This window comes from Bombus terrestris, chromosome 11, assembly GCF_910591885.1.
Source record: "Bombus terrestris chromosome 11, iyBomTerr1.2, whole genome shotgun sequence".
NCBI lineage: Eukaryota > Metazoa > Arthropoda > Insecta > Hymenoptera > Apidae > Bombus > Bombus terrestris.
In genome coordinates this window covers 1,756,346-1,779,848 of record NC_063279.1, presented here as the reverse complement: position 1 = coordinate 1,779,848, position 23,503 = coordinate 1,756,346, and the positions used below count along the sequence as shown (strand labels likewise).

At 38.0% G+C, this 23,503-nt stretch overlaps 1 protein-coding gene across 1 annotated transcript; it reads right to left on the bottom strand.

Annotated features, from left to right (window-relative positions):
- Positions 1–9,444: 9,444 nt before the first annotated feature.
- On the bottom strand, positions 9,445–20,950 carry LOC125385921. The gene is made up of 8 exons (XM_048409940.1): positions 19,971–20,950; positions 19,155–19,637; positions 17,865–18,209; positions 16,460–16,644; positions 15,941–16,117; positions 15,055–15,289; positions 11,647–12,044; positions 9,445–9,810 (listed from the first exon to the last, which is right to left on the bottom strand). Exons 1-8 carry the CDS (start codon positions 20,941–20,943, stop codon positions 9,445–9,447), a joined length of 3,162 nt encoding a protein of 1,053 aa, XP_048265897.1. The 5' UTR covers positions 20,944–20,950.
- Positions 20,951–23,503: the final 2,553 nt, after the last annotated feature.

Here is a 23,503-nt window from a genome sequence, read left to right as displayed (position 1 = left end):
CAATGGATCCGTCCTATTATTGTCTTCTTTTGAAATTTCAATTAATACGGTGGATCTCCTATAATTTGATTTGAAAATCAATTGTAAAGTTGTGTGTGAATTTTGGATAAAATAAATGTAAATAATACGCGACAATTAACAGATAATAATAATAATAATATACGAAAGATTCGATAGAGAAACGTTGGTTACGAAAATTCCAACGATTTATTTTCCATCGCAGCACGTAACCTTTTTTCCATGTCGATATTTATCTTCCGAGGATGATTGAGAAATTATTTTCAGCATCATTTATCAGAATATTTTGTGGATGATTTCGTATCTGCTTGCAATGTAACTCTTCCTGTGCACAGGTCTAGCATATGTTCAATATATTTTAATTCTTCAACCACTCGAACAATATATCATGAACCTCTCGTCACAACGTGTCATCGAATCGTGCATTTTCGTTTGCAATTACGAATTGCAATACAAACGATATAATAATGTAGAAATTTAGCAATATCGCGTTTAAAAATGTATCCACCATGGTACGTTAGAAATGATGACATACGGAGGGACCTGGGAATCCCAACGGTCGAGGAAGCAACTAACAGATACGCAGAAAAATACAAATCAAGAATAGCAACACACCCAAACGGGCTAGCTGCGGAAACGTTCAAAACCATAAATATGGACAGAAGGCTAAAAAGGAAGCACCCAGCAGACCTCATAAAGGATATAATCTAGCAAACGCGAGGATGGTACCCCGCTGGGGGTAGCCACCAACATGTTAACATAACTGTTAAAAAATTCTACCAAATGTCCAAATTGGACAAATTGTGAATTTCAATAAATAAATAAAAAAAAATGTATCAACTCGTATATCTTGTACCCCATTTTCGTATAATAACATGCAATTGTGCTACCTCTCTGTTGTTAATAAGATAACGTGATGGAATATGAATTATTTGGAAAACCAAGTAATTCGTTTCGTGTTTGATAAATAAAATATTCAAGGTGAGTTTAAAGAGTGGTAAAGCTCCATAAATATTCTACTGAAAGAGTCTTTTTCATTGGGAACAAATTTTAGCTTCGAATAATACATTAAAAATATTCTATAAATAACATTCACATTCGATCGATTGTACGGTTTCGTGTGTTTGACGAGAAGTATGAAAATATTCTAATTATAGATGCCTAAAGATTGTAGAATTAGGAAACGGATTTGACAGAATGGAAAACACCGAATTCGAAATCGGATCACGTCCGTAACGAGGACAGCCCACGCAAATCCGCCGTATCTCTACTTCCATTTCAACAAAAACTATTCTTATTACACTCTGTCATCCTGATTATTCTCGTCCCTCTTCTCATTTTAAACATCGTAGCTTATAGCAATTTGTGCTACAGCAAATGCCACTAATTTGGCTTTTTATTTTTCTCGCTGAGAGAAGAACTTGCTTCGAGGATAGTGTCGCCTAACTAATGTGGAAAAAACTTCTTTCGGGTAACATCGTTAATCGTATGTGCAAGAAGTCCAATCTAGTTCGCTCCATTTTAACGTGCAACCATTACGACCAAAACTTTTTAAAACACGAATTTTAACACCGTAAACGGCAGCTAAGGAGTTGAACACTTTGCGTTTAATTATGCAAAGGCATTAACGTTTTCAACTTTTGCTCTCTCTTTTGGTTAAGAATCACCAAATTTGTACGTTGTATCGAGCGAGGTTTTAATACTACTCGCGTCACTATGTTAAAGATTCTTTGCGTATGCTGGTTATGATATGTCAAATAAATTGCAGATACAGTTTCTCCTCACACGCGAGACTTAATTGAACCTAATATCGCGCTAATTGCCACTCACATCAAGTTACGTTGAAAATATTGACGTTTTCCCCGATAGCGATCACTGGACCACGGATTTTTCTGTAATTTCATATTTTGTTCGATACGACTACAGAAATGGGACGTATTAGGTCGTCCGAAAAGTTTCTTTCGTTTCATAAGGTGATAATAGACGAACAACAATTTCTGTTGTATATTATTTTATCGAATTAGGTGTGTTCCATTTCGTTCTATTTCTATTACTATGTATAGTATATATATCATGTATATACTATGTATAGTATATATATCATAATTCAACAAATAATATAATTCAACAAACTAATATAAAACAAAAAACATCGTGCGTCTATTATTTCCTTATAAAACGAAGGAAACTTTTCGGACAACCTAATACATTAAATGTTATAACAAGTACGACGCTTCGAATATTTGTATATCTCCGAATCTCTTAATTTTTATAAAAGTAAAAATCCGCAATCTATCGTTTACTAAACGTTGAATGCACATGGTCGGAGCATGATCCAAGGAATACGTTTCGCGTTACCAACCAGCAATATCAATTATCCAGTATAAAACCAGTACATGCCCATGAAACGAACGGATCCAGCCCGGACAAGATTTATAGTATCGATATCATCCATAATATGTTAACTGTCCTTAGTCTTATCGAAGGTATCGACACGACAGGTTCACCATTGGTGGGCTACGTACGGAGTTTATATATTTGGCTGTTAGCGAGAAGAAGAAGAGGAAGAAGAGCATATGATAGACGGAGAAACAGCGAGTCAGAGGGGAACAGGTGGAACAAGGAAAAAGAAAGAGCGATAGAGAATGAGAGAGTGGCACGTTATCCAGCTGCAGCCTGAGAAAAATGGCCCGTCTCGTAGTTTCTCCCTCTCGTACCGAAAAATCCGTGCCGACCGATAAATCAGATCGCGTCGCGTCTAGAACCGATGGTGCAACTTTTGTCCAATAACGTGATACGTAAACGTCCGTATACATGCGCCGGTTAAACCCGCTACGACTCGATATATTTGCTCGATATTTGGAAATTTGTATTCCGTTTCTCTTCCGTGTTTTACGCATTACAGCGTTCGTTTCCGGCTTGTTACTTCGCAGTCTGTTTTCAGCACGTAATAGTCGTCTTTTGTGCAGTGGCTCTTCGAACAAAGTTCGAAACATGCAATCGATGCCTAACACTTTGTTTGTTTGCTGTTTCATGCAGAAAGTAACGCGTGTCGTCGGGTGAAGAAGTTACTGATGTATTTATCGTTAAAGAATTTTGGTTGTAGCTTTGTAGATCATGGTGGAAATCATCGACTGTCTACATCTTTCATAAAATGTATTTACGACCACACATTCTCATTTCCCCAGTTTTATGATTTTTCCCACTCACATCGGAAAAACTGCTTTCGACGAACAACCTTCAAGACATATTCGATCACGTTTACTCGGCTGGACGCACCACTTTCTTCTTTCGCATGCCAATTTCAAGTCATCGATCCTCTATCACTTCTCTGCTATTGGAAACTCACTGTAAACGCTACTTATATCATCTTCTTGCGATAAATAAATTTATGAAAGTATCGGATCGATCGATAAGTTCGTTCACCTTTCACGCTGTTGTAATAATCTGTTCGAAAAATGTAAAGATACACGTAGCCGAATCTTTCGCTAGATATAAAGAAAAAACTAAGATATAAAATACAGAAATGGAACGAATATGACGATACCTGATTAGATAGATTTTATACGAAACACCTGATGTACTCTTCCACAGTAAAAACGAATAATTATTTAATATGTTTCTAAAAAGTAGAATTGATCAGACTTAGACTTCTGAGAGACTTATGTATATGCAACTAGAGCACGAAGTTGATAATCCCAATGCGGTGGGCTCAGTACAGAATCAACTCTGAAACGTTGTCCGCCAAATTCCTAACGCTAGTGAGGTGGAAGTCGCCTAGAGCATCTCCAATGTCGTGGTAAATCGAACTTCACGACACGGAAATCGTTGGAATAGTCACAGATAACTCTATGGTCTTAGAACTTCGATCTTAGACTAGCGAGTGTTGCTGAGAATCACTACCAAGGTCATTGAACCACATAACTTTGCGTTCGTAGGATTCGACGAGATCACTTTCGCGTCATGCAGATCCTGATCTCGCCAATTTCCACTGTATTCGGATTAGGCCACGATATTAGTTCAACCAGGAACGAAAACGCTCCTTTGGGACAACAATTTAAGATGACAATTTAGGACGAGTGTTTTGCAAATTTATACTTATTTTCACATTGACTGTTGCTGAATCCATATATATATATATGTCGGAAATGAAAGGACATCGGGGTCTTTCTTTTGGAATGTATGGGACCAATACTTTGGTCTAGGCTATTTATTATAACTGTACTTAAATAATAAAACAGAAGTAGTTGTTACGATTCAATCCGATTATGTTTGCCCGAGATTTGCGACGGTGGGCTTGGGCTCGAGGTGACACGACTGGTCGCCGAACGTAGCCACGGTCACGGGATGAACGTTTTTACCTAGCAGAGAAGTGCCAATATTGTGGGACACGCGTTATATTAACAATCAAACCCCGGGCAGGAGCAATGTCAGCTCTACGCGGGTCTGCCTCGCAACGGTGGCTGGAATTTTATTGGTATCCCCGGCCAATATGCAACGAACAAACGCGATCGTAAGGAGAGGAAAATTTCCATCAGTCTTTTATTCTTGCGATTACCTTCGAGTTTTCACATCGTCTTTACGTGCAGTATTATACCGAGCGTCACAGCGAACGTTACTTTGTGTTTTCAAAATATTTTCTACATTTAACAAAGAATTACCCCGTTGACCGTGGATTCGTTATCGAACCTAAGAACATTGTCTTTAACATTTCGAGCGTTTAGTCACCACGGTTATTTGTCAAACTTTGCAAAAATCATATTTATACCAATAAATATAATCTCTATTGTACAACAACGATGGCTAGTCCGGATGAAGATTCGTTACACGCCCCTAAACCTAACACCAACCCGACATATATATACATAATATATAGTACAAGAGATTTGTGCAGTAAAACTCAATTTATATAAACCAATTAGAAGATGATCAGTTTATATAGTACAAGTTCATCGGTTCGTTCCACTATATACGACTTTTCCTTACAAGGCAGGAATTCATTTAAACAAATAGATTTGATGGGTAAAAGTTGATTCGATCAATAAACAATAATTACATCTAAAAATCATAACTCTCGCCAGACGAGAATCCTACTGCGGTCTTCCTGAGTTCCTTTCAAACTATTTCCCTATCGTTACAAAGTAAAAGAATTATCTTTTATGTGCATAATTTCACATTTGTATTCTGCGTATAAAGATCTTTTTTACAATATCAAAAATCTTCTAATTGGTCGCAACCAAAATAAAGTTGAGAAATCAAATTTCTAAAGGTACAGGGAAGTTAAAAAATATTGCGTTCAGGTTACAAGACTTCTTGATACTAAAAAGTGCTTCAAATCTCCCAGATAACGAATTATAACGACCTCAAGACAGTCCACATCGAACTACTGGATCGATATGATACGCGTCAGCAAGATAGGCTTGTTCCAAGACTACCAAAATCGTATCCAATGACACCGATATAATATGCGGTTTTCCTCGATCTTGGAATAGCGTTGGATCAGTACTATGAAACCATGGACGTGGAATTCGTTATACGGCGACTGTGAGATTACCAAGATCGCTCCCCTTATTCTCATGGTTGGAATGCTCAGCTCTTACGCTTTTGTGGTTCTGTGACGCTGATTTCACGTTCGTGGCAAGTATTCTATCCTTAGTGGATTATCCGTTGACGCTCGATGAATATACTAAAACGTATCGTATCTCTTTTTGTTATATTTATTATTTCACGTTTTCTTCTGAAATTCAACATGTTCGGGATCGTAAGATATTTGCCATAATTTCTTAACATTTATAAGAATACTTGGACTAAACAAGTTCTGTCAAATACTCGAGAACGCAACGATTGATCGTGTTACCAATCGTTAGTTTTGTGCATAAGAGATCTGATAAAAGAAAATTCCAATAATTGACAGCCTTAGTGGCCGATGAAGCGAATAAATTCATTTTAGTCAATTACGTTTGGTGTTTTTTTATACTGTGATGTTTCGGATCCTACGTATGTTTTTTTACGTGTATATATGTACAGATAAAGAGTGTTTCGCATGTTTCGGTACAAAATTTAGGTCTGTCGTTACATAGTTTTCATCTCATTTCTAATTTATTTCTTGTTTATGTAACTATCGCGAATGTTTTATCGTCTCTCATAAAATATTCCATGTCGTAATATGAAGTTATCGCAGGTATGTAAGAGAAAAAAGGAAAAAGTTGATAATAAAGGTTAAGAGTAAAAAATTGTGCTGCTTGGATCCCAGTGAGACCGACTGCAATGAGGGAATACGTATAATGCGAGATGAGGTGGAATTTTTTCTTCCACGTGCTAGGTCATATGACGTTTTGGACGGGAAAATGATATAGGTTAAAAATACGTGAGCAAAATCCTTCAAGAGGCCAAGGGACAACCGGAAATACGGAGTCGACCCGCGTCCCCGAACGATTTCGTGTGATTTCACCTGCCAGATGAAAGGACCAATTCACCAGACGTATTCGAGAAAGTATTATTCTCTGAAGAAATACGATTACAAATATCGAACGGGTATCCGTCAAATACGAAAAGACCGGTTTTCCTTCTTTGCTGAAACGAAATATCATTCCAAATTTTCATTTTCATATAAACGAATCTTCATCGAATCGTTTAAACGATACTTGAATATCGAATGTCGCGTTAACTTTTAGCGACGTCGGAATTTTGCGTTGTGCAAAATCGTGTTACATTAACTTCAATGTGGATAAAATAATCGACGATCGAAGTTGACAGGCATTTATCGATATCGGTTAATATCTTTTTCACAAGAAGAGGAATCAAATGCGCAATTTTTTATAGGAAAGAGGAATTTAGGAAATAATTTAGGATCGAATTATAATGACTTTGAAGTAGCTCAAATTTCTGTCCGATTTTGACGTTAACCTAACAGTAATTAACAAGACGCAAACAGAAGATTTCTTTAAGAAATGAAAAAATACATAGTTCACGCGGATACTTATCGAATAAGAAATGTTCCACGCTCGCTTAAAAAATCCTCGAGCTTTCTTTGTTCCATTCTCTTGACGATTTCCATGCAAACCATGTCTATTTTCATTCCCCCCTTTCAACTGCCCACGGATCTTCTGGCAATCTGCAAGCATACGATAAAAACAAAGCTGTTACCGTTTTACTGGTTGGAATTACACGCCACGCTGGTTATACTCCGGCAGCGCGTTATCTACTTCACGAGATGTTTAATATTTCGTTGTGGAACGAACGGAAAATGCTGAAATTACATAAAAACCAACGAACTTGATCAACATATCAAAAATAATACGGCACCCTGTACGTAGACTTTCGTTTCTCGCAATCAGATTTCTCTTTCGTCGATTCGTTTCGATGCAAGAACGAAGGGGAAAAGGCGAAATGGTAACAGAACCGGAAAGAAAACGGAAGAAAGTATAAAAACGTGTGCCGTACTTTTACGAGTCTTCTCTACTTTCGCGAGTAATGTCCCAGGCATATGGTACTGTGACGGCTGTTACTCCTTTACGACGCCAGGCCACCCTTTCCTGACTCTCCACCCTCCGGTATTCCCGCCACGCGTTCCAAAATCACCAGCTGCTAAAAACGTGCATACGAGACGAGAACGTCCCCCCGACCCGAACCGATTTATCGACGATTTCAGCTCCATCCTCCGTCTTTTCAGCCGGTTGGATTAAACACGTGTTCGATCGCTATCGGCGATTTCCTCGTGCGATACTGCTCGCTCTGCGTACCCAACAGTAAACACGAACGTTCGATGATATTGTAACGCGACGAGGGCCAATTAGCATAGCTCGATACGAAAATCACGTGATATGAGTTTTGGCGAATATCACTGGTGCACGGTGATTCATTTTAATGCGTGGCAAGCTGCTCGTTCCTGGAAGCGCTATTAGCTTTAATGGAACGAGCCACGGATAAATAGGAGGAGCTGATCGAAAATTCTTGCGTGTTGCTCTGATACGTGCGTCGGACACTTGGAAACTTGAAAACCAAGTTTCTTCGCTGCTCCTTCTGTTTCCGCTGCTCGCGTCTCGATTACGAATGAGAAAGCTCCGTGAAAATCAAGAGCTCGTTTCTTCGGTTGGTTGTGTCAGGTTCTAGTACGTTAAAAACAGAGGCAAACTGAAACGTTCTTTAATTCCATTGCATAAATGTCATTTACATTAATTTTTCCTTTATACGTACGAACGTCACGGGTGAAAACCGTAATAACTCTTTTATAGAAGAACAGTTTTTTAATACAATATTTATAATTCCAACCGTTAAATACGAAGATTAGAAAAAATTATTATTATTCTACAATCAATTCAGAAGCATCTGTTCTTTTCTATTTGGCAAGCACAAACGAACGTTTCCTCTTTTTCCAACTCGTTGCTGTTACTTTTTTCGCGTTGGGACAATCGTATTCGGTTAATTTCCAGCAGAAGTTGTTTATGCCGCAGTTCCGCGTAATTTTAGTCCGGTTACTGAACTTTTGTAAGGGTAATCTCGGCTCGACAGTCCTTCGACTGAATTTATTTAATCGCGAGGAAAATTCTGTTAGAAGCAGCGTCGATCAAGGAATTAATCGAAATTTTGTCGCACTCTGGCATTTTTAACATTCGCTGATTTCGTCGAAAGATCCGCCAACCGATATATTTAACGCATTATCTATACAATTTATCACCCAAAGGAAACACGTGCCAGTAATATTCTGGAAATATGGTAGAATGAATTTTTCCTTCATGCAACGTTTGTACCATTCGAGTTCTTCCTTCTCCAGAGCTTTGTGTCCGAGTAATTCGTCGAATATCATCGATTTTCGTCGGGTCTCTGCTTTTTCCATCCTCCATTGCCTTTGCAGGCCGATCTTGTACGTTTCCACGTCGATCGTTTTTTTCATACCCAACGATAGAACGTGCAGGCTGTCCTCCAAATAATCGTACACTGTGTTCAACTTTTCTTGCACGAGTTTCTTCTCTTGATCCATCGAGGAACGTGATTGGAAAATGTCACGAACCAACTGGGTATACGATTTTTAAAAATTACAGTTAGAGAAAGATAAATGACTTCTAGATTTAATATACTACATTGTATCATGTGTTTACGGAATATGCATATAGCATATATAATAGTATAGTGATTTTGATAAATTCAAACTTCAGACTATCGTCCTCTGCAATATGAACAATTGCATTTACTAAAATTCGATTATTCCAAATGTAAGTTTTCAAGCTTCCTTAAAATTATCATTCGTATCTTTTGCTCACTGATTATCGCATCCACTGTTATAATTTTTTCCATTGTTCTATTAGTACATGCACAAAGATCACAGGAAGAAAGAAGATTTCAGAAACTTACTCGAGACAAATAATTTAGTCTATTTATCTCTATTTACGTTAACAATTAATTTCGTGAAATTTGAATCAATTAAATTTACTCGAAGGCCAAGTATTTTGGTGGTGGAATGCGGCTGGCTGGTCGATCGAGTAAATTTAATTGGAACATCTGGCAATAGGTTGATAAAAAGGACATTAATTCACTAACGGACATCCAATAGCGCCCGAGTGCTCTTTGGAGATCGATCACTGCATTTCCACCTGGTTCCTTGAATCCACGCAGAATACGAATACTCAATAATTCGGGCAAAGCTTCGACGTCGCCCATTAATGGCAGGTCATGGGTATTTTTCCAAATACCATTAGCGTTCCTTCCAAATGGGAATAGCCAATCGTACGGAATCGAATAAGTACTGCGCAATATGTCCCTCCTATCGAAATTCGTTGGCTTCACCTGATAATCCTGGTGGCGGTGAAATAAAAATACGAACAAGCTATTTCCTTTGGAAAATAGATTTACACAATTTCACGATCAAAGCGAATATAAAAATCGTAGTTGCGTGTGTTCCTTTTTCGTGATTTCAATTCTGAAGCTTTCAATTGCTCGTTCAACGAAGTTGCAAGATTCTGTCGTTACTCTTTTGGAAACATTTTTAAGAAAATAAAAGTTCTCGCGTTTGAAAACACCTGTAAACTTTTACTTGTCTCGGTAAAGCTTGTTAAAGGCACTTGAAAGTTCTTTACCGTTTTCTCTTATCTATTATACAGTTACTCATAATAGGATGGAAAATTAACGTTTCCTCTTACAAACATTTAAACTAAACGGTAAAGACTATTCGATACGATTTAATCGAATGCCGAAACTAATATAATTCAAAGCGCGGAATACAAAAGAAAATTCTGCTTTTAGTAGATGAAAACAAACGGTAAAAGCACCCAAACGATCCTTAATTATTTCCTCTGCGATAAATTAAAATCGCCTCACTGAGGCGAAAACGCCTTCATAACGATTCAAAGATCTTGTTGTATTCTATGAATTCCTCTCTCGTTTTATCTCGTTCCTCAAATTAAGCCAAGTACAGACTCTACGCAATTATCTCGCTATTATACAATTGCTCTTATTTCTTTTACGAATAAAAGTATGGAAATTAATCAATCTAACCGGGAACGATAGTGCGTTTTTCAGTCGAGATTCAGTTCCCACAGGTTCACACGTGATGAGGCGATGAAGTGTCGGTCGATTGGGGCTTGGATATAAAACGATGCTCGTTTCCTTATCGAAGATTGCCATCAGCTCTGTTTGATTCCTGGTAAATCTATGAACGTACTCGTAAGCCGTGAGATCTCGATTTATCGCGAATATTCTATAATTAATTCTGTTGCTCTTGAAACGGAGCGTTTCGTGACTGCAGGAAGGTTCAAGGTCTTCTTCGAACTTTTCGTCGTAACATTCTTTTTCCTTCGAGTCGACGGTGTTGGCGTCTGCTTTCTCGCGTTTTAGCGTTTCGGCGTTCGGTTTGTAACGCGTTTTGCCATCGCTTGTTACTTCGAATACGTTGCCAAAGACGTCAGTGGTGGTGAATATGACGGCTGATGACTCGGAAGGGAAGAAATTGTACGTGGAAGTAGATTGGTTGCCGCAATTGGTGCACGTATTGCCTTTGAACGATAGATCGTCTTCGTTGATCTAGTAAAAGTGTATTTTCTTGTAAAATAATATAATTAGTAGCGTGTGGATTTTGGCACATTCATCTGAAATTCGAAGGTGTCAAAATACACAAGAATAATAATTTATAGCAACGTATCAACATACAACGTAGGGAAATATATTAAACGTTGAAGGTATAATCACTAAAATAATTTCCTGCCTAGATTCTATCTTTCTAATTATCTTCGTGGAAGTGGCTGCAGGCGAGTCAATTTTCTATCGCTAGTTAAAGAGATTGAAGTATAGACACTTTCGTTTTGTAGGAATTATCGGGAAAATGTTATCATCGGCAGCTTGCCGATCAGCGAATTAAACAATTATGAAAATGAAACTATTTATACAGTGGATATGGAATTGTAGAATTACCAGATAGTAAAATTATAGAATTGTAAAAGTGTGAAACTTTCCTTACTGAATATATCCATGAAAGGTTACGAGACTCGCCATTCTAAGGAACCTTTTATCGACTCTAAAATACGATTTTAATCGCAATTTCTCGCAAAGGCCGAGGAGTACCGGAAGTGCTATTAGAGTCACACGGGAGGTAGATATCCGTTTTCCAACGAATCTCATCTAACAGGTTTTGATTACCTTTAGATTAACTCCGTCCGCCATCGAAACTTCGTAATGACCTCTTCTCGATATGCTGACTCGAAGATCGTCCGGCATCGATAAAGTGCAGTTAACTGCTGACTGATCGTAGAACACGGTGGCATAGTTCTTGTGTTCCATGCGACACGTCAACAGGACGGAGACGAAACTGTCCCTGATCAATAGCTCGTTTATTTTCTTCTGGTAATCCGCGTTCACTTTCCGCAAAGAAGCTTCATCGACGTATTTCAGATTCGATAACGACGGATCGATGTAGTGCCGCTGCTCGTCTTCCTTTATTCCATCAGAAACGAAGTATAGGAGAATTTCTTCCTCGGTCCAGTCACACATCACTGGCTCCTTTTCTATAGTGTAGCCAATCGTGATACGCGTACCGTCTAGAACCGAGCTTTGAATTATACCAGACCTTTACGCCATAGGAATCTTTCTATAAAACTTTCAAAACCGTTCTACCATGCGATAATCGTTTCTGTTATTTCCTTTCCCGACGTAATATTATCGGTTCTGTACGCGATAAAATTGTCAATTGAAAATACGAAAATACCTCGCCTTCACGCTGATAACCAGGTAAAATGTTCCCAAAGCTTTCTTAATAAAATATAGTAAAAGTAAAAGATGCATTAATATCATGAGAGAGAGAGAGAGGCAGATTTTTTGTTTCGATAATAAAATGGATCATTGAAAAAATTACTGCAGGCTAGTAGACAAAATTGGTAATTCATCAAATTGCATAAATCATTTTCTCTGGGAAAAATTATGCGAATAGCAATAAAAGAACGTGGATCTATCAAGTCAGGGTTGGTGCTTCAAGAATTTCAATTATTTGTAATTATTTTTTTTTTACGCGTGTGGAACCTTGAACGTGTTCTATGTATTAGTTCAATTCGATGTTACAATTTTAAAATACTCTGACTCGCTTCAGTGTATCGACGGATCTAATGACACTTCCTGATCACTTCGGTTTCTGTTTCATTAGAAACAGCTGAGAATGTGGTTACATTAGTTGAAATTCGTATTTGCTAGACACATATCATGTGTGTCAAGAGCCAAGAACCAGAAAGAAAATGAAGTAACATTCCTTTCGACATTACATGTTTCGTTTTTCACTCTACTTGGAACAAATATATATGCGTTACAAGTAACTAAATAACGAATTCGCGAGCAATCGCAGCCAATTTAAGAGATAATGAATTTAAAAGTACTTGAGGCTATCACGGTTATGTTAAGATCGATGTTGTTGCGGAGCAAACTTTCTGGAAACTCGTTCCACGAAAGAATTTGCTTTACCCAACTGACAACGCAGCCAAAAAACTTTCATAATCAGATTACAATCTCTATGATACGATATTAATTTATTAATAATATTATTGATCATTAATCGAGAAAAAAATTCAATCACTGACGAAATGAATATAAAAATGAGAAAAGAGTACAGTATAATGTGTGTGTGTGTGTGTGTGTGTGTGTGTAAAAGAGTAACGATCACGTTATAAAGATATAGTTGAAAAATTCGAGCGTTTCTATTCATAAAGCTATGAAAGTCAAGGAACGTTCGATACAGGAAAGCTGCGAGTCACGTTCGCTTGGAACCAGTTTCCCAGCGGTAAAATTTTTTATTTGATTCTATGGCTTCCCACGAGCCATTTATAAATAAAACAAAATGAGTCACCTGGCTCTCGAACGTACATACTAATACTTTTGATATAGAAAAGTGTGCGTATCGAGTTTAGACGGATTAAAAAAAAAATGATCGATAACGAGGTTCGTTACGAGTTTCTTTGCCTCTGATGAAAAAAGAATTAAAAGGCAGTAGAATCATTACGTTAAAGTGTTATCGGCGCGCTTTACTTCTCGTAGTAGTTGGTCAAACGTTTGTAGGAACTGCATTCAACCGAGCAAATAAAATACAGGCGAAGATGAGGAAAGTTCGGATGAAAGTTTATGAACTTGACTTTCGCATAGGTTACGAAAATGTTTTGTACAACGCAACCGTGAACCGTGAACATGATTTTCCAGCGCTGCACAAGATAAATATTTGTCGCTGCGACGTTTGATAACGTTAAATCATAAGGCAGAGTGTTTAACAAAATTGCAGAGTACACAGCAACGCGGATCGGTATCGGACTGTTAAAATCATTCTGTTTGTCATCGAAGATAAAAGAGCAATCAAATGTTTAACAACGCTGAGTTTTTGGATTACAGAGAGCTAGTTTGCCATTTACTTTTTGCTCGAAATTCATCGATTCTGTGGTGTCATTCTCAGTTTATTTTTCAACTCGCTAAAAGTTTAGAAAGGTATTTTACGAACATGGATTCTTTTGACTTTAGGCTTTTGTTAACACGATAGAAATATACTATAAAATGAGATGTCGTATACGAGTGACACTTTATCGAGAGGATGTTTTTTTACTGTGTATTTTGATGGAATCGTATCTTTTGGATTAATTAAGATATTAATGTGAAAATTTCAGAATAGAATTTAGAGATTTTGATTATTACATCTACGATTATTATATCAAATTAGATATCGTCGCTCTAGTTCTTAACTGTAGTTCTTAACTATAAACTTAAAGTTTATGAAGTTCAATGTCATTGTGTGTGCGCTTAGGACTGAATATTTAATTAATAGAATTAATGTGTAAAAGAACTAAATGTTTATTCCAAGTAGAATTTTCATAATATTAGTATGAATTTTTATTCTTTATACCAATCGGATTACATTTTTTTTTTAAATAGAGTTCGAGCAGTTAAGAACTAGGGCGACGATATGTAGGTCACAGGTGAAAATCACGATAAGTCATACTTTCTATCTTTTATCGATATTCTATATTCCATAGAATTCTATAGAAGAGGAATTTTTAAATGCGATATGTCGTCAACCATTTTCACATCAAAACCATCTTTTAATTAATCAGCTTCTCTTAATTAAGCCAAGCTTTCCTTCAAAACATTTCGAATTTCATACATTTCGTTTGTATCTTCGAATGTATCAGATTCTTCCTTTCTTCTATTATTTTATGTCGAAAGCGATGCAAAAGTAAAAAGGTCAGTAAAAATGGACTCGTCATACTTTTCCCGTGTCATCTTTATATTACTCGTAATACTTGCGATGTAATTAATTCACGATAGACCAATTACAGTGTCTCGTCGTTGAAGAGTTAATATTCGACGACAGAATAAATTGATAAATTCGTAGTAAGAAGAGAAAAGTTACAGAATGAAAGATGACGACAGGTATAGACTTAATCGTTACGTTTATTATCGAACGCTTACGTAACTTCTCGAAGGTTTTATCCGATTTAGATGTATCGATCTCATTAAACGAAATATAATAGCGCGCAGAAATCGGAACCCGCCCCACAAAGTGGCAGATACGCTGAAACGTACCTGGGTATCTGACGATCAATTCTCCATTGGAATTCAGCAACATGTTGGTACCGTCGGCGCGACGCGTGAATTTCTCGTCGACCTCGTAGTCTGACGCTATTCTCACGAGTAATCGATGCTGTTCACTTACGATCAAGTCGTCTAGCACCTCGTACAGCCCACCGTCGTCATTCAACACTGTGTACCGTGACACTTTGACCGTGTTGCCCATCGTTGACAGAACGTCGTCACGATCCTGAAGGCAAGTCATGTTCCCATCAACGAAGACCAAGACATGTTTGAATGCTTGCAATCGCGTTACGATTTCAATGTAATACAGGAAATTGTTGTTTCTGTCTGGCAATTAATTCAAGCTTGATCAATTCAACATTCGATCAATAGGAAAGAAACGATTGAAAGAGGAACATTTTATTTGTTATCGTTTAATTACGTTTCTTTGCATTTGTTTGTGATTTTTGCTCTCTAGGAGCACATCATCGAACAGCTTTAATTATCAGGGAATTTATTTAGAAAGGAAGACGAAAAATATTATTTTTCTTTATTTTTCATGATCTTTGAAAGAAATTTTTATTAATCGTACTATCAGCGAGATTCGTCCTTGCGAATGCCCAACTATTAAAATATCTTTGTCCATTGAGTAGGCATTGATGGACTTTAAAGCGATCGATTAACTTTTTTAAAATTACGTTCATATATTTCGTATTAAATAATAAAAGAAATGATATATTTTATTTTCTCATTGATCGTGCAATTAGTTTATGCATTCCAGTATAAACGACCAAGTGTCGATGCGTTAAACGTTTCCCACGAGTTGAATTCTTGTCGTATTAGATCAGATCGGACTCGTTCGTGGGTTAAAACGAAATTTAACGGGTACTTGACTCACCATCGTTAAATTCTGCTGTGCAGACACAGAATCTACCTCGTCCGCTTCGAGCAACCGAGACTTGAAGCCAGTCATTGGCTTTCTCTTGATTTTAGATAGAACCTTCGGCTCTTTCGGTCTGTCGCCTTTAAAAGTGGAATACGGATACATTTTCAAGGCTGGTCTCAATTCACAAAGCTTAAAACAATATTCGGAATACGCGTTAAAACAGATAAAAGTCAACGGTAATCCTGAAATAGAATGCATAAATTTGTAAATTACAGTAGAACGCCGATTATCCGAACTAATTGGCAGACAAATCTGTCCGGGTAAGAGGTTTTTCGGATGATCGGTCGGAAACAACCATGGACGTGTCATAATTCAACTAGAAAATAAACTTTGGAGAATAAATTTTCCAAATATGAATGTTTATTACGCGAAAGAATACACACTCAGTAAGAGAAATGCGATACAAAGAGTAAGTTAAACGCTTTTAAATCCCGCCAAGTTGCGGAGTTCCTCTGACACGAACATTTGTACAGTATCCATTTCTTTTCGACGTTTTGCCCATTGCAATGCGATATTCAACGCGTTTTCAGCTTCGCTGTATGTTAGAATACCGCACCGGTTAATACCACATTCCGTCACATCTTCTTTTGTATAAACATTACTGGATAAAATAATATGGCCGTGAGTCGTACTTTTATATCCTGGATTATTTTTATCTATATTTAATTATTTCTGTATATCGTGGTTATTACAATCTTTGAATGCATATCTACATATTGCGTGCCAAACTTTCCAATTCGCCATTGGTTCCAATTTGTCTCACATTAGCATATGCGCCATTGCACAGTCTGTTCCATGTTCGTTTAAGCGTAGCTACGTGTGTCATTATGTTACACGTTAACTTTTCCCATGCTTTGTTCAACACATAAATGCGATCCTTTGAATCAAGCTTCTTACCAAATTGTAAGGCCCTCGCGTTGTTGTCGTCAGCGATTAACAAACATCGTAATAAATTCTTTCGGTAATATCTCTCGAGAGATTCAATAATTAATTGGTCCATTGGACGAAGCTCTGATGTTACGATACATCGGGAGATAACGAAAGATGTCTATCATTTCGCTTTAAAATTGTAGAAGTTGCGCGGAAAATTGCCGGTCTCGTCACAGTTATAAATACGATCTTAATCTTAACCCTTTTCTTTCGCAAGAATTATTAAAAACTTGAAGAAATTCTCTAGCCGTGGAACTGTCAGCGGATAATTTTCCTTCTGCAAGGTCGAGTTTACGTGTTCCATATCTTAATTCAAATCGTTTTAGCCAACCAGTAGATGCTTTAAAACTTCTATTATTGCCTAACTTCGCATTCGATTCAACAGCTTCCTCTTGAATTAATGAACCTGAAGATGCTGTACCAGTGCTTCGTTTTTGTAAGATCCGTTTGTACATAGACCGATCTAATTTATCATTCTTTGATATTTTCAAACTTCCACGGAGACCAAGTTGCTTTCATACAAGTTCTTCCGAAGTTGAAATAATTTTGATTCGCTGTCTTTAATGTCGCTAATTACAGATTTTCCAGCATCGTATTCTGCGATTAAATTACACGCACTTTCATCCTTTTTTAAACGTTCAAAGGTATTTGATTTATCTTGTACCGACAAAATCATTCTTTTTTTTCCTTTTTATACTCATGGTATATGTAAAATCTGTACGTACGCGTTACATTCAGACTCAGAGAGATTTGAGGCAGCAAGAACACGTGTACAAAAATGCAAGCATTGTTTAAACATCAACAGATATTTAGTTTAAACGTGTACTTTGTACATACGTGTTTACGCAAATGAATCATCCTGTATTCGGATAATCGGCGTTCTGCTCTATTATAAACGATACATTTTATTTTTGCTTTGATATTTTTCAAAAAGCATTGCAAATACCTGAACCATTTTTGGGGAAGTTGACCTGCTCATCGTAATTTTCGTGTCGCTCGACTTGAAGCTCCTCGAAAGCTATACAATTGACGATTACTCCGTTAGGACGAAGGACTGTTACTCTGCCATCGTCCAGATATTTTAGAACAGTGCCATTTCTCAGAAATCTTCTGCAAATTTCACGATCACCTTCGGGGTTGACGTATCCCTTTGGTATGTAGGACTGTTTAATGTAATATGGATTATCCGGACCGTCACCGATGATTGGTTCTATCAGTAATCCCGTCGGCCACGAGATTCTTTGCTCGACGTTCATGTCTTGCCAGGTGTGAAAACGATTCTTTGACGCATCTAGTGCAAATTTACCAAATAATTAATTACGGGAGATGACAAAAATATCGTGAAAAATATCGCAAAAGTATTGGGTTGGCAACCAAGTCAGGTTACGAGACGAAAAAAGGAATGTTTTCGATATTATAATATTTCTATTGTATATGAAAACTGCAATATTTATTTTTAAACGAGCTGCAAAATACAGCAAAGAAATATTTAATTTTGGAAAATTTGATCGTTTAGTGAAACTATTTTTAAAGTTAGGAAATAGAGGTTGCACGTGAATCATTCTTTTGTAAATTAACTCTACTAGAAATTGTTATAGAATATGAGATGGAACAATTCATGTAAGCGTACGATGAAATCTGGTACGCTTACACGGTTGCAAAGTTTGTTGCGTAGCGGCATACAAGCTGCATGTTAATCAAAACTTGATTCAAACGTCACTCGCATAGTGTCTTTTGCAGCTACTCCTACGATATTAATTTATCTCGTAAAAGGTACGTACGTCACGGTGCACAGGATGAAATTTAACAAGGAATATATTCACCAAGTCACTGTGATCGACATTGTCTTTCGTCGGTAACTTTTTAAGATTTTCATTTTAATTAATTGAATTAATTCGTTTCAATTCATTCGTCTCGTACAAGTGTCGAATCTTTTGATCCTATTATGCGCTTGAAGCTCATTATCGGACTGTGGATATTTATGCGAATTCACATTTTTATAAAGATAATTAAAAAACCAGAGATCAGCAACAAGTTTGTTTCATTTTCTAAATATTGTAACTAGTACTATATATTTGATATTTTATACATTTTTGCATATTATGCGCAGTTTTGTGCTTTTAGATCGCCCACAAATGCATAAAACTTCACATTCCGTATACTTTTAAAATACCCAAATAATGCAATTCGTCGGTTTAAAAAGGAAGGGGAAATTTCTAAAATATTTGACTCTTACGTGACGACGCCAGCATCTTCTGAAAAGCAAGGATAATACCGATTCTACTCGTTACGTGAAATATCTCGTTCGTTTCAGGACCATCGATTCTATGAAACAATCGTAAACTGTATCCGTGCAGAGTAACCGTGATTCGTAAGTTCTTGGACTTGTAAAGCCAATCGTCTATTTCTACTTGTACCAAAGTATCGTCGGCCGAGTAAAACGTTTTCTTGCGATTTGTCACTTGTACACGTAATCTCTCAAGATCATAACCTACGAAATCATAAACTGGTTCCCTCTCGGTATCAGGTGGGGCCAGTGACACTTTTCCAGTAATCAATGGAGAGATTTCATCGGCGATTGACTTCTTCGAACTGATCCTTCGACTGGACGATTTGTCGTTTCTCTTTTTGCCTTCCTTAGGGCTCTTCTTTCTCTTTTTTGCGGCGTTCGTCATTTCTTCTACAGGAGTAAGGGGCGATACATCTACGAAAGAAGATTCTATTGGCGTCACAGATTTCATTACTATTGTATTTCTCATACTGGAACCGTAAGACCGTCGAAAAGAAATATCTTTGGAAACTATTATATCCGATACCGAGATAGTTTGATCAAGCGAATATTGAATTTGAAACGAAAGAATACCAAACAGCTGCTAATATCGGAATTGTTAAAATTGCACAGTTTGCTTAATCGAAAGAACAGGATCGCGTTGTTGACACACATATTACATATACATATTTGTATATGATATAAAATATGCAAAGTGTATGTTCGATGGACAGATTAAAGAAGACCTGGAGATTGAGTCGCAAGGATAGAACGTCCTCTTACCGACATCTAAACTACTTTTTTGCCTATCAAGATCCCTGCTGGCTTCCGAATCTTTTGCTTTTAGTGTCCCAGGGAGAATGAAGTCCTCGTCACGGAACAGCATCGTCTCCTCGTATATCTCGGCACTTTTTCTCATCAATCTTTCCATGGACTTGGCCGTCTGCAATCTGTACAGCTCCTCCTCCCGACGTAGCCAATCCTTCTCCTCGGGCACTACGTATTTGCAGAAATCACGAAGTCGGACCGGCGTCCGAATGCTAGACATTCTTTCCTCGGTGCTTACTCCATTGATTTTCCACTTGTTACAGAAACACAGCAACAGAGAGTCGGTAGGTTCGAAGTATCGGTGATCGACGCGATCGAACGCAAGGAGACACTCGTAAAGAAACTGTAGAAAAATTGCCTCCGATAATAGTTCGACGTCGCTGAAATCTTCGAGACGAGCTCTATCCAATACTCTTGTCTTGAACACGTTCTTCTCCAAATAACCCGGGACTAATAATTCACGAGGGTCTATCAGGTCGAACAGCGGCGAACACTCGACGATATCTGGAACGATTTTCCCGTAATCGATGTTACCATCGCTGAGAAAATGGAGTTCCGGCGTCAATTTCGAGGTTAGGCTCGGCAAAGATTTGCTACGTTTCGGTGAGGCCGCGAAGGCTTCGTTTCGCATCGTCTCGTTCAAATCTTCTTTCCTTTTTATACCTTTTATACTTTCTAGCGTATCTGAATCTTTGGTTTTACACTCTAACGATCGAAATATCATTCTGTCGAACATTAATACGTGCAAATAATGTCGAACCTCTTCGTCGCTTATCTCCGCGTCGAAATAACGTCGAATGTTATCGATGTGACGGGCGTATTCGTTCAATTTTTTCTCAGAGATTTCCTCCTTTCGACGAAAACTCGCGATCATTGGATGCCGGAAAATGGGCAAAATGTTGTCGATCAAATCTGTCAGGTTTCGCATCACTGGAATCGCACAGTCATCGAGAAGACGAATGGCCTCCAGCAGACTATTTCCGTGAAGGATTAGTTCAATGTCAGCCGGGGTTTGTCCACCATCAATGTTGTATTCTACGTCATCGAGGTCGTATTTAATATTCAGCATGTCCATTTTTTCTTCGACGAACGAGACGAGGGACTGACTTGTCATTTCCGCTTTCGTTTTCGTCTCTACGTCGTGCTACGCGTAATTGGAAAATATTACCTTTTCACTACAAATTTCGTAAAACTTTCTTCTTCGCTCAGATTAAATCATTTATATCGTGATCTGCATATTCCGCGATACGAAATATTCCATAATACAAAATTCGTACGATGGAATTTACAGAAAATTAAATTTTTTCTATCGTTTAATTTCGGAATTAATACATTTCAGTTAACCGTGGTCCGCGAATGCAGTTTTGATATTTAATTTTTTACGCGAGCCGTACAAATATTTACAAAAAAAGGTATGAAACTTATCAGCTTACTTCTTGAACTATCTTTGCATCCCCTTTCTCGTCGATGGAATTTTCCACCGTAATTCTTTCCTCATTCGCTTCAACTTGCGTCAATATTGCAAACAATATCAGCGGAACTGAAACGCACTCTGGAGGAAACGCATCCAGCATGGTCTCATAAACTTCCGTATTCGCTTTCTTCGTACTTTCACCGACGATACCCTTCTCCACTTCCATGCTTTTCAAATAGTTACCATGCTGTCTATAAAGATCGTAAAAATCGTAGACGATATACGACACTCTGTCGTACATGTCCTTCTTCAGAGCTTCATACTGCTCCTTATTTGAAGTTTCTGGCAGCAGCGGTGGACAAAATATGAGGAAACCGATATCGCAATATTCTTGGTACGCTTCAGGATCCATCGATCGTTTCTTCACTTTCGTCCAAAAGTTAAACAACCTAATCTTACTGACACTATATTCTTCTAGAAAATATAATTTTCTACTTTCTGTGGATTCCTCTTCGACATCTTCGTACTGTACGAGATCCAATTGTTCGTTCGGTCGTTTGATTTGCATCATGCAACTTAACGGCACGCCAACGTTAATCAAATGTTGTGGTAGATCCGGATCGTGGAAGCCCGTGAGAATTATGTAAAGATTTGGTCCATTCACGGGGGCATCGTCGACGTAAACAGCATCTCGCCATTCTTCGCCGCGTTTTCGCAGTTTCGTGTTCGCCTTTCTGTTGAATATTTCCGGATCCAATTTCTTCGTGCCTGGCTGCGCTCCTGTCGAGACGATCATTTCAATTTGGACAATTTACAGAAGTCGATCCCATTCCCCTTGCCATCGAAGACCACAGAAGAACAACACGACAAGTTCATTTTTCTTAATTTCTTGACTTCGATGGCACTCGTTACGCTCACGAATATGACTTTCCTGAAAACAGGTGACGAATCCATGAAATTTTATAAACGATCAAGCGAAGAATTCGAAGAAACCGATTGCTGCAGTTTTAAAATTGCTTATCATATTTTCCGCCCTGTGATCTTCGATTGCTTTCGTTCCATCCACGTTGTTTTAGAAAAATTAGAAGAGAATTTAAAATTGTAGCGGCACGCGAGTTACATGACGATTCAACTCATGTCGTTATCTTGCCTCGGGACATTGACACCGCCTCCACGCACGAAACGTAACGTAAAGACGAATTTGAATTTTCCGACTCTCCCCCGACCTACTATACTAATTTATTATTTTAAATATATTCGACGGTTTCAACAACGAGCAATCTCGTCCAATAAACCTCGCGGTCAAACATTCTACACAAGTCCTCTACAAAACCGAGCCAGCATCAAGATTTATTTTCTTCCTTAAATATTACAAGTACTTCACTTTGAATATTTTTTGTATTTCGGTATGTTACGCGCAGTTTTTACATCGTTGCATCTTTAAATTTTCCATAAATAATTAATTTTACTGTATTAAGAAAACACGAATGACCCTATTACCGAATCTAACCCTTAATTTTACTCAAATTACTTCATATCAGAATTTTATCGCCGTAATTAGAATGGCAACGCACCTATCGTCTCGTCAGTCGCTAATAACTTTCCCCATAGACGTTAGGGGTGTCATTTTGCACGCGAGCTACTAAAGCCGATTCGCCTACCCCAGTCTGCAACTGTCTGTATAATCCAATACTCCTCGTCTATCTCTCGCTCCAGGTCAGCTAGCCTTTCCACTATACCGATGCTCTCCTCCCTGGCACGATATATTAAGTACTTGATGATCCGTGCCATCAGCCAGCTTGGTAGCGCGTCGTTCTCCTCGTTCAAAACCTTGTTCGCGTAATGACAAACGCCCTGAATCGTTGGACATTTATCTAGGCTCTGCTTCGACAACGTTCTCACGCTGGCCAGCGTTTTCTGACAGCACAGAGAGTAAATGGCTTTCCGCCTACCCTCTTCAGCGGCCACGTCGAAAAGCGACACGCACCTCGAGTGCTCGGTAATCGTCTCGACCATCATGGTCACGATGCACCACCACTTCTCGTCGTTGATCGAAATCGCCTCCAAAGGCTTC